The sequence below is a fragment of the Somniosus microcephalus genome, chromosome 28 (genome assembly GCF_052327205.1).
Source record: "Somniosus microcephalus isolate GS21.2 chromosome 28, FLI_Smic_1.0, whole genome shotgun sequence".
In the NCBI taxonomy this organism is placed as follows: domain Eukaryota; kingdom Metazoa; phylum Chordata; class Chondrichthyes; order Squaliformes; family Somniosidae; genus Somniosus; species Somniosus microcephalus.
The window spans coordinates 36,309,430-36,322,111 of record NC_141014.1 but is presented as its reverse complement, the minus strand read 5'-3'; the positions used below and the strand labels follow the sequence as shown (position 1 = coordinate 36,322,111).

The window sequence follows — 12,682 nt, the reverse complement described above, 5'->3', positions numbered from 1 at the left end:
TATTAAAGCGACCCTGTGTTTACTGACTGTTGCAGAGAGCAGATCGTTGATATTTATCGAGGCATTTGTTCAATCTAGCCAAAGGAAAACAGTACTTAATTTCCAGGAACCAACCAGAAAAAACTGTTCCACAACATAGAAGATAGGAGCAGGAGTAGGCCATTCGGCCCCTCGAGTCTGTTCCGCCATTTAATGAGATCATGGCTGATCATCCAAATTCAGTACCCTGTCCCGGCTTTCTCCCCATATCCCTTGATCCCTTTAGCCTTAAGAGATATATCCAACTCCTTCTTGAATATATTTAATGAACTGGCCTGAACTGCCCTCTGTGGCAGAGAATTCCACAGGTTCACCACTCTCTGGGTGAAGAAATTCCTCCTCATCTCAGTCCTAGAAGGCTTGCCCATAATCCTTAGACTGTGACCCCTGGTTCTGGACTCCCCCGACCATCAGGAACATCCTTCCTGCATCTAGTCTGTCTTGTCCTGTTAGAATTTTGTAAGTTTCAATGAGATCCCCTCTCATTCTTCTAAACTCCAGCGAGTATAAGCCCAATCGACCCAATCTCTCCTCATACGTCATTCCTGCCATCCCAGGTACAGTCTGGTGAATCTTCGCTGCACTCCCTCCATGGCAAGAACATCCTTCCTCAGATAAGGCGACCAAAACTGCACACAATACTCAAGGTGTGGTCTCACACCCCACTCGAGTGTCATCAAACCCAACGGGCCATCCCCAATGCTTCAGAAGCTCAAGGCCCCACCCAAGTTCTGTCACACCCCGCAACCACCGCTCCTCAGTGCTTCAAAACACCACGTTCAATACTATCGTGCTCTACATCCTAAAAGAACGATATCAATATCAAGTCCACGAGCAGATTGCTCATGGCATTGTACACAGTGAGTCGACAGTTTTATAACAGGGGTATTATGCCAGGTATTTTTTCTGTGCTAGCCTCATGAACATGTGGGTGTTGCTGGCAAGGCGAGCACTTATTCCCTATCCCTAACTGAGAAGGTGTTAATGAGTCGCCTTCTTGAACCGCTGCAGTCCGTGTTAGGTAGGGAACTGCAGGATTTTGACCCAGCAACGATATATTTCCAAGTCAGGATGGCGTGTGACTTGGAGCGGAACTTGGAGGTGGTGGTGTTCCCAAGCGCCGGCCACACTTGTCCTACTAGGTGGTAGAGGTCGCAGGTTGGGAGATGCTGGCGAAGATGCCTTGGCGAGTTGCTGCAGTGCATCTTGTAGATGGTACACACTGCGCTGGTGGTGGCGTTTAAGGTGCTGGATGGGGTGCCAATCAATAAGAACGTAAGAAATAGGAGCAGGAGCAGGAGTCGGCCCCTCGAGCCTGCTCCACCATTCAATAAGATCATGGCTGATCTTCTACCTCATCTCCACTTTCCTGCACTATCCCCATATCCCTTAATTCCCTTAATATTCAAAAATCTATCGATCTCTGTCTTGACTCTACTCAATGACTGAGCCTCCACAGCCCTCTGGGGTAGAGAATTCCAAAGATTCACCACTCTCTGAGTGAAGAAATGTCTCCTCATCTCAGTCCTAAATGGCCGAGCCCTTATTCTGAGACTGTGACCCCTGGTTCTAGAATCCCCAGCCAGGAGAAACATCCTCCCTGCATCTACCCTGTCAAGCCCTGTAAGAATGTTGTATGTTTCAATGAGATCACCTCTCATTCTTCTAAACTCCAGAGAATATAGGCCTAGTCTACTCAATCTCTCCTCATAGGACAATCCCCCGATCCCAGGAACCAGTCTGGTGAACCTTCGTTGCACTCCCTCTATGGCAAGTATATCCTTCCTTAGGTAAGGAGACCAAAACTGTACACAGTACTCCAGGCGTGGTCTCACCAGGGCCCTATATAATTGCAGTAAGAGTCTTGACTCTTATACTCAAATCCTCTTGTAATAAAGGCCAACATACCATTTGCTTTCCTAATTGCTTGCTGTACCTGCATGTTAACTTTCAGTGATTCGTGTACAAGGACACCCAGGTCCCTCTGAACACCAACATTTCCCAATCTCTCACCATTTAAAAAATACTCTGCCTTTCTATTTTTCCTACCAAAGTGGATAACTTCACATTTCTCCACATTATATTCCATTTGCCATGTTCTTGCCCACTCACTCAACCTGTCTATATCCCCTTGAAGCCTCCTTGCATCCTCCTCACAACTTACATCCCCACCCAGCTTTGTATCAGCAAAAAACTTGGATATATTACATTTAGTCCCCTCATCCAAATCATTGATATAGATTGTGAATAGCTGAGGCCCAAGCACTGATCCTTGCGGTACCCCACTAGTTACAGCCTGCCAACCCGAAAATGACCCGTTTATTCCTACTCTCTGTTTTCTGCCTGTTAACCAATCCTCAATCCATGATAGTATATTACCCCCAACCCCATGAGCCCTAATTTTGTTTAATAACCTCGTGTGGCACCTTATCGAATGCCTTCTGAAAATCCAAATACACCACATCCATTCAACCTCAAAAAACTCTTAACAGATTCATCAAACACGATTTCCCTTTCATAAATCCGTGTTGACTCTGCCCAATCCTATTATTATTTTCTAAGTGCCCTGTTACCACGTCCTTAATAATAGATTCTAGCATTTTCCCTACGACTGATGTCAGGCTAACTGGTCTGTAGTTCCCCGTTTTCTCTCTCCCTCCTTTCTTAAATACTGGGGTTACATTTGCTACCTTCCAATCTGCGGGAACCGTTCTAGAATCTATGGAATTTTGGAAAATGTCAACCAATGCATCCACTATCTCTATAGCCACCTCTTTCAAAGCCCTAGAATGTAGGCCATCAGGTCCAGGGAATTTATCGGCTTTCAGTCCCATTAATTTCTCCAGTACTTTTTTTTTACTAATACTAATTTCTTTCAGTTCCTCATTCTCGCTAGAGCCTTGGTTCTCCACTATTTCCGGGAAGTTTTTTGCGTCTTCTTCCGTGAAGACAGACACAAAGTATTTGTTTCATTTCTCTGCCATTTCCTTATTCCCCATTATAATTTCTCCTGTCTCAGCCTGTAAGGGACCCACATTTACTTTCGCTAATCTTTTCCTTTTTACATTCCTATAGAATCTTTTAGTCTCTTTTTATGTCTCTCGCTAGTTTTACTCTCATTCTATTTTCCCTCTCTTTATCAATTTCTTGGTCCTCCTTTAGATTCTAAAATCCTCCCAACCCTCAGGCTTTCTACTCGTTTTGGCAACATTATAAGCCTCTTCCTTTGATCTAATACTATCTTTAACTTCTCTTGTTAGCCACGGTTGGACCACTTTCCCTGTGGTGTTTTTGTGCCTTAAAGGATTGTATATTTGTTGTAGATTATGTATTTATACTTTAAATGCTAGCCATTGCTTGTCTACCGTCATTCCTTTTAATGTAGTTTCCCAATCTACCTTAGCCAACTCGTCCCCTCATACCTACGTAGTTTGCTTTATTTAGATTCATGACCCTAGTTTCGGATTTAATTAAATCATTTTCAAACTCAATATAAAATTCGATCATATTATGGTCACTCTTCCCTAAAGGCCTCTTTACTGCAAGGTTATTAATTAACCCTTTCTCATTGCACAATACTAGATCTAAAATAGCCTGTTCCCTCGTTGGTTCCTCAACATACTGATCTAGAAAACTATCTTGCATACATTCCATGAATTCGTCCTCCACACTATCACTGCAAATTTGGTTTGCCTAGTCTATATGTAGATTAATTCCCCTATGATTACTGTATTACCCTTGTTACATGCACCTCCAATTTTCTGATTTATATACTCTGTCCTACATTACAAAAACTGTTTGGGGGCCTATAAACAACTCCCAATGTTTTCTACCCCTTGCTGTTAGTTAGCTCCACCCAAACTGATTCTACTTCTTGATTTTTGGAGCCAAGATCCTTTCTCTCTACTGTCTTTATCCCATCATTTATCAGGGCTATCCCTCCTCCTTTTCCATTTTGCTTATTTCTTCTAAAAGTTAAGTATCCTGGAATATTTAGTTCCCAACCTTAGTCACTTTGCCATGTCTGGCTACCCATCTGTGTGTGTGTGCATGTGCGTCTCCTCCTGCGCGCGCTCGTTTCCTCCTGCGTGTGCGCACATCTCAATGCCAGAGTGTGTGTGTCTCTGCGTGTGTGTCTCTCTCTGCCAGTGTGTGTGCGTCCGCCTCTCCGTCTCTGCCCATGCCTCTGCCCGTGTGCGCGCTCGTCTCTGCCCGTGCGCGCTCGCCTCTCTGCGTGTGTGCGCGTCTGCCTGTGCGCGCGCGTCCCCGCGCGCCTCCCCGCCCGCGCGTCTCTGCCCGTGTGTCTCTCTGCCTGTGTGCGCGCGTGTCTCTGCGTGTGTGCGCGCGTCTCTGCGTGTGTGCGCGCGTCTCTGCGTGTGTGTCTGTGTGCATGTGTGTCTGCCTGTGTGTGTGTCTGCGTGTGTCTGCGTGCGTGTCTGCGTGTGCGTGCGTGTCTGCGTGCGTGTCTGCGTGTGCGTGCGTGTCTGCGTGCGTGTCTGCGTCTGCGTGTGTCTGCGCGCGTGCGTGTGTCTGCGTGTGCGTGTCTGCGCGTGTGCGTGCGTGTGTCTGCGTGTGCGTGTCTGCGCGTGTGCGTCTGCCTGCCTGTGCGTGTGTAAGAAATGAAGTACTTTTTGAAGTGTAGTCACTGTTGCAATGTGGGAAACACAACAGCCAATTTGCGCACAGCAAGATCCCACAAACAGCAATGTGATAATGACCAGATCATCTGTTTTTGTTATGTTGGTTGAGGGATAAATATTGGCCAGGACATGAGGGAGAACTCCCCCCTGCTGTTCTTCGAAATAATGCCATGGGATCGTTTACGTCCACCTGAGAGCGCAGACGGGGCCTCGGTTTAACATCTCATCCGAAAGACGGCACCTCCGACAGTGCAGCACTCCCTCAGCACTGCACTGGTGTGTCAGTCTAGCTTTATGTGGTCAAATCCCTGGAGTGGGACTTGAACCCACAACCTTCTAACTCAGAGGCGAGTGTGCTACCAATTGAGCCATAGCTGACAGTGAGTGCGTACGTCTCTCTCTCTCTCTGCGTCTGCCTGTCTGCACGTGTGTGTATGTGGATAAGAGTGATCAGCAAGGCTGCAGCCCGGCAGCAGTACTTAGACTCGAATAGGGGAGAGGTAGACCAAGGCTAGAGAGTCCAAGAATGCTGCCACACCAGTCACAGCTATCAAGACTGAACGTTTATAACCTAAGCTCTGAAATGCCCTCTCCGCCCCTCTACATCTCTCTCCTCTTAAGATGCTCCTTAAAACCTGCTTCTTTGACCAAGCTTTGCGTTAGCTGTTCTAATATCTCATGTGGTTCGGTGTCAAATTTTGTTTGATTACACTCCCGTGAAGCTCCTTGGGACATTTCACTACGTTAAAGGCGCTGTATACAAGGTGTTGCTGTGGAATGATGTTAGACTATATTCAGTGGTTAAATGTGATGACTTATTTCACGTTATGCTGCCAACATGCTGTGCAAGAAATTCCACTTAAGCCAGTAGGCTTTATTGTTGAGACATACTCCCTGCGATACTGAAAGTACTCTCAACACTCCTCCCATCAGTAACTGATCGGCAGCGCACCCACCTTTTCATAGTATCTAATTTCTCTCCGGTTTCAGCATCCATTCTCACTCCTCTGTGAAGCCTGTTGGGACTTTGTACTACATTAGCGGCGCTATATAACTTCAAGCTGCTGTTGTTGTAGTATACAACTTTAAATGCTCTCTCTAAGCACAGTTCAAGTTGAGGAAAGAATTCATAACTGTATTGACCAGTTTCGCAGTTCCAATGGATCTAATAGGACAGCTTTGCACTTTGCTGAAATTCCAGAGACAATGACTGATGGTGTCGGAGTTGAACATCTACCCACTGGTCCCAAGTAGCTGGAGTTAACAATCACCCATGACGCACCAGTTACTGAAAGCTCTGTACAATCAACCTCCCTCGATGCAAGCAGGGCACAATGTGGCATGAAGTTGTTCCACTGGATCAATTCGAACAAAAAGAGAGAAGCACAATTGTAGAAATTTTCTCCCAAACTTGGATCGTGCCTGGAGAGCCGGGTTAACACGACAACGACTTGCATTTACAGAGTGCAAGCGGGTTCCACTGAATGAAAGCACAGTAGATGCTGGAGCGCCCTCAGCCCTCACTGCACTGCCCCACAAGCCTACATTGTTCCCAGTTGCCTGATCACCCCTCCCCCCCCCCGCCACATACTTTTCAATGCACAGAATGTGACTGAGGCAGGAGCAGCTTTCTGTGGAGCTGTGGCATCAGCCGATTCCGCTGACTCGGCAGTCCCACATGCGATTGCTGCTTTCCTCAGCGGCGCTGTTTAACATTCGGATATCTCGATTAAAACTGGTAAGTTAAGCAGTCCAAACACTCTGCCTAGTGATAGATACATACTTAACATATATATAAGATAGAGAAGCAGGAGTAGGCCATTCGGCCCCTCGAGCCTGCTCCGCCATTCAATGAGATCATGGCTGATCATCCAAATTCAGTACAGGAAACTTTTTTTTTATCTGGCACCGACGGGACCGACGTGGTGCCGGTTCATCAAAAATTCTGGATAACCGAGCGCTATAGTAAAAGATACGGAGAGCTGACAGCTCTGTATAAAGCAACAAACCCTGTTGCTTAGCAACAAGTGCAGAACAATGGCCACAAGTTCCAAGCGTCTCTGTAGCTTAGCAACAGCTGCAGCCACACCCTTGCACAGCAACAGATCGAGGAAGGCAAGTAATATGAAGTAAAACTTACCTGAACCTACTCCTGAATTTTGCCGGTTAACTGAGATTTCCGGTTATTTAGGTGCCGGTAAATCGAAAGTTTCCTGTTCCTGCTTTCTCCCCATATCCCTTGATCCCTTAAGCCTCAAGAAATATATCTAACTCCTTCTTGAATATATTTAATGAATTGGCCTCCACTGCCTTCTGTGGTAGAGAATTCCACAGGTTCCCTCGTCTAGATCATTAATATATATTGTGAATAACTGGGGTCCTAGCACCAATCCCTGCGGTACCCCACTAGTCACTGCCTACCACTCGGAAAAAGACCCGTTTATTCCAACTCTTTGCTTCCTGTCTGCCAACCAGTTCTCTATCCAAGTCAGTACCTTACCCCCAATCCCATGTGCTTTAACTTTGCACGTTAATCTCTTATGCGAGATCTTATCGAAAGCCTTCTGAAAGTCCAAGTACACCACATCCACCCTGGTTCTCCCTTATCTATTCTACCAGTCACATCCTCAAAAAATTCCAGTAGATTAGTCACGCATGAGTTACCTTTTGTAAATCCATGTTGACTTTGTCCGATCCTGTCACTGTTTATTTACCAAGTGCTCTGCTATTACATCTTTTATAATGGACTCTAGCATTTTCCCCACTACCGATGTCAGGCTTACCGGTCTATAAACCGGTCTATATACCAGGTGTCCTTCTGTGCTGTAACCATTCTATGATTCTATATCACATATCATATATATAGGTTTACCTGGGCCTGGAAGGTAAACTGCTGGGATAGGTATGCCCAAAATGTAAATTCCAAAGCAGTGAAATACAACCAGCATCGCTGTGCAAAAATACTTTTCATACTTCACATGGGATTAAATCACCACCAGCAAAATAGAGAGGAAAAGTAAGTATGTCAGGAATCTGCACAATGCAATTGTATAGATGTTAAGTATGAAGTTTAACGATTATTATGGTATAGTGGAAAGAGTGCTGGACTCATATCCCTCGCGCTGCTTACTGGACCTTACTATTACAGAGCAGAATCTTATCAGGTTACTCGTTCCCAATAGAACATGCTTCCCGGTGGCTGCTCATATTCCCTCCATAATTCACCCATAACAAGCACCAATCTCACTCCCAAGCACATCCCCAGTGAGAGAATTACCACACCCACACCCCCCCTCATCAACCCCAACCACACAACATCCAAACAAACACCATGCCCTACCTCATCTAAGTAGCAACTCTCTTCTCACTTCCAAGTGTCTTCTTCAACGCCCAAACCCAATAATTCCCAATCCTGTGTTTCCCTCCATTACATTTGCTATCCTCCAATCTGCAGGAAACGTTCCAGAATCTATAGAATTTTGGAAGATGACAACCAATGCGTCCACTATTCTAATGGCCACCTCTTTCAAAACCCTAGGATGTAGGTCATCCGGTCCTTGGGATTTATTGACTTTTAGTCCCATTAATTTTGCTAGTACTGTTTTTTTACTAGTAATAATTTCTTTAAGTTCCTCACTCTCGCCACACCCTTGGTTTTCTCGTATTTCTGGGAGGTTTCTGTGTCTTCCTCCATGAAGACAGAAACAAAGTATTTATTTAATTTCTCTGCCATTTCCTCATTCCCCATTATAAATTCTCCCGTCTCTGACTGTAAAGGACCTACATTTACCTTCGCCAGTCTTTTCCTTTTCACATACCTATAGAAGCTTTTACAATCCGTTTTTATATTTTTCGCTAGTTTGTGCTCATATTCCATTTTCCCTTTCTTTATCAATTTCTTGGTCCTCCTTTGCTGATTTCTAAAAAGATCCCAATCCTCAGGCTGACCGCTTTTTCTGGCAACTTTATAAGCTTCCTCCTTTGACTTAATACTAGCTTTAATTTCTTTTGTTAGCCATGGTTGGGTCACTTTTCCTTTTGGGTTTTTATGCCCTAGAGGAATATATGTTTGTTGCAAATTATGCATTATTTCTTTGAATGTTAGCCACTGTATGTCCACCTTCATACCTTTTAGTGTAGTCTCCCAATCTACCATGGCCAACTTGTCCCTCATACCCTTGTACAGGAAACTTCACGATATCCGGCACCGACAGGGCCGCCGTGATGCCGATCTATGAAAACTTCCGGACAGACCAGCGCTAATGTTGAAGGATACGGAGGTTTTCATCTCCGTAACTGACAACAAACACTGTTGCTTAGCAACAGCTTGTAAACAGTCGGCCCGTACCTTGGAAGCGTCTCTGTAGCTTTCCAGAGACTGACTGTTTAAAAAAATGCTAGGAGAAGAAAAAAACAGAAAAAAACCTAACGGCTGCTGATTTCTGCCGTTAGATCGAGGTTTCCGGACATACAACCTCCGGATAAATCAAAGTTTCCTGTAGTTTCCTCTGTTTAGATTGAAGACCTTAGTTTCAGATTGGACTACATCACTCTCAAACTTAATATAAAATGCAATCATATTATGGTCACTTGTCCCTAAAGGCCCCTTTACCACGAGATTATTGATTAGCCCTTTCTCATAACACAGTACCAGATCCAGAATAGCCTGTTTCCTAGTTGGTTCCTCTACATATTGATCCAGGAAACCATCTCGCATTCATTCCAAGAATTCGTCCTCCACACCATTAGTGGTAATTTGATTTGCCCAGTCAATATGTAGATTAAAGTCCCCCATGATTACCGTACTGCCTTTCAGTTACATGCACTTCTAATTTTTTGATTGATACTGTGCCCTACATTACCACTACTGTTTGGTGGCCTGTACACAGCTCCCACCAATGTTTTCCGCCCTTTGCTATTTCTTAGCTCCACCCAAACTGATTCCAGTTCTACATCACAATCTGCCGAGCCAAGATCTTTTATCTCTACTGTACCGATCTCATCCCCTCACACCGAGCTCCCCAGACCCCTTTTCTCCACCATTCCCCACAATCCCCTCACTACCAGACTCAGAACTCACTCCCACCTCTAGACCCGCTCAATCCCCTCACTCCCCCCTCCACAATCCCACTCCCAGACCCCCACTACAAACCCCCTCACTCCCCAGATCTCCCCTCCCCAGATCCTCACTCCCCACATTTCCCCCCCTCCTTCACCGCCATAGATTTTTATCCACTCAACATAGGATTACATACGGCACAGAAACAGGCCATTCGGCCCAACCAGTCCATGCCGGCATTTATGCTTCACTCGAGCCTCCTCCAGTCTATTCTCATCTAGCTCTATCAGCATAACCCTCTCTTCCTTTCTCCCCCATATGCTTATCTAACCACTCCTTAAATGCATCTATACTATTCACCTCAACCACTCCCTGTGGTAGCGAGTTCCACATTCTCACCACTCTCTGGGTAAAGATGTTTCTTCTGAATTCCCTAATTGATTTCTTGGTGAACAACAGGTTGTAATTAACTTCAAATTTTCACTTGATGCAATGAGACGAGTCAATAATGTATAAAGTTGGTGGCTATGGCACTGAAATCATGACCAGGGCTGTTTTTGACCAATGATTGATACCACAGCTGTAAAATCATAGAATGGTTACAGCACAATCGAACGCCATTCGGCCCATCAAGCCCATGCCGGCTCTCTGCAAGAGCACTTCAGTTCGTCCCACTCCCCTGCCCTTTCCCCGGCTAATTTTTTCCTTCAGGTACTTATCCAATTCGCTTTTGAAAGCCACGATTGAATCTGCCTCCACCACCCTCTTGGGCAGTGCGTTCCAGATCATGACCACCCGCTGCTTAAAAAAAAGTTTTTCCTCATGTCACCTTTGGTTCTTCTGCCAATCACCTTAAATCTGTCTCCTCTGGTTCTCGACCCTTCCGCCAAAGGGAACAGTTTCTCTCTATCTACTGTCAATACCTCATGATTTTGAATACCTCGATCAAATTTCCTCTCAACCTTCTCTACTGGGAACATAGGAACTGGAGGAGGCCATCCAGCCCCTCGATCCTGTTCCGCCATTTGATGAGAACATGGCTGATCTGCGACCTAACTCCATTTACCTGCCTGAATACCTTTGGTTAACAAAAATCTATCAGCCTCAGATTTAAAATTAACAATTGATCCAGCATCAATTGCCATTTGTAGGAAAGTTCCAACCTTCTACCACCCTTTGTGTGTTGAAGTGAGACATTGAAACTTGTAAAATTCTAACAGGACTAGACAGACTAGATGCAGGAAGGATGTTCCCGATGGCGGGGAAGTCCAGAACCAGGGGTCACAGTCTAAGGATAAGGGGTAAACCATTTAGGACAGAGATGAGGAGGAATTTCTTCACCCAGAAAGTGGTGAACCTGTGGAATTCTCTACCACACAAGGCAGTTGAGGCCAATTCATTAAATATATTCAGGAAGGAATTAGATATATTTCTTAAGGCTAAAGGGATCAAGGGAAATGGGGAGAAAGCAGGGACAGGGTACTGAATTTGGATGATCAGCCATGATCTCATTAAGTGGCGGAGCAGGCTCGAGGGGCCGAATGGCCTACTCCTGCTCCTATCTTCTATGTTTCTACCGCGATCAAATCGCCTCTCAACCTTCTCCACTGGGAACATCGGAACAGGAGGAGGCCATCCAGCCCGTCGAGCCTGTTCCGCCATTTGACGAGATCATGGCTGATCTGCGACCTAACTCCATTTACCTGCCTGAATACCTTTGGTTAACAAAAATCTATCAGCCTCAGATTTAAAATTAACAACTGATCCAGCATCAATTGCCGTTTGTAGGAGAGTTCCAACCTTCTACCACCCTTTGTGTGTTGAAGTCTTTCCTAATTTCACTCCTGAAAGTCTAATTTTTAGAAAGTCCTAGACTCCAAAACCAGTTTCTCTCTCTATCTGTTCCCCTTAATTTCCTGAAAACTTCGATCAGATCATCGCTTAACCTTCTCAATTGCAGGGCTGTACAAGCCCTGGTCTGGGCTGTGAGAGGGGATGAAGAAGCCCAGTCTGCTGTGGTGGAGGCCTTACCTTCCCCGGGCGGCCTGGGGCCGGCGCTGAGGCCCTGGTGCAGGCAGGCCCGGCACACCGAGTGCAGGCAGGGCAGCAGGCGGGGCTGGCGGTGGCGCAGCGGCTCCCGGCACAGGCCGCAGCGCTCCAGCGGGCCGGGGACGGCCGGCGAGGCCTCGGGCTCGGGCTCCAGCTCGAGCTCCGGCTCAGCCTGCATGGCTGTCGCTGCCGTGGTCGCTGTAGCGACGGCCTCCATTTTAACACCTCCCTTTTCTTCTTCTTCTTCTTCTCCCTCAGCTCAGCGGCGCTCCGGCCCATTGTGCTGGGCGGCCATTACACAGCCCGAGCGCGCCTCCGGGCTCTCGCGAGAGAGGCGGCGGCGGGGGGGCGACGTGCGCGCACGCGAGGAGCAATGCACGTCACCATCCTCACACACACCTGTCCCTCACTTATAAAGGTCAATGACCTCTGTGGCTCAGTGGGCAGCGCACCTGGTCTCGCAGTCAATAAGATCGCGAGTTCGATTCCAGATCCCGCTCCAACGTAAACTTAGCTTAGTATCAAACTCCCATCCCAGTGCAATACCGAGGGAGTGTTACACTGTCGGAGGTGCCGTCGTCGCTCAATAGGTCACCCCCTTACACCTGGAAGGTTGTGGGTTCAAGCTCCCCAGACTTATAGTACTGAGGGAGTGTTGCACTGTCAGAGGTGCTGTTGTCGCTCAATAGGTCACCCCCTTACATCTAGGAAGTTGTGAGTTCGACTCCCAAGATGTACAGTACTGAGGGAGTGCTGCATTGTCACAGGTGCTGTCATCAGCTTAACGGGTCACATCCTTACATCTGGAAGGTTGTGGGTAGGAGTCCCCCACTCCCGAGACTCAGCTGAGCACCAAACTCCCAGTGCAGTAAAGAGAGGGAGTGCTGCTCTGTAG

General features: G+C 46.5%; 1 protein-coding gene across 3 annotated transcripts in view; it reads right to left on the bottom strand.

Annotated features, from left to right (window-relative positions):
• The window catches only part of LOC147099556 (uncharacterized), a 115,097-nt gene extending 102,981 nt beyond the window's left edge, over positions 1–12,116 (bottom strand). For all 3 annotated transcript variants that reach the window (XM_085969800.1, XM_085969801.1, XM_085969802.1), the window contains exon 1: positions 11,770–12,116. In XM_085969800.1, the coding sequence (XP_085825926.1) occupies positions 11,770–12,004 (235 nt within the window). In that variant the 5' untranslated portion in view covers positions 12,005–12,116. The remainder of the gene's footprint in view (positions 1–11,769) is intronic.
• Positions 12,117–12,682: the final 566 nt, after the last annotated feature.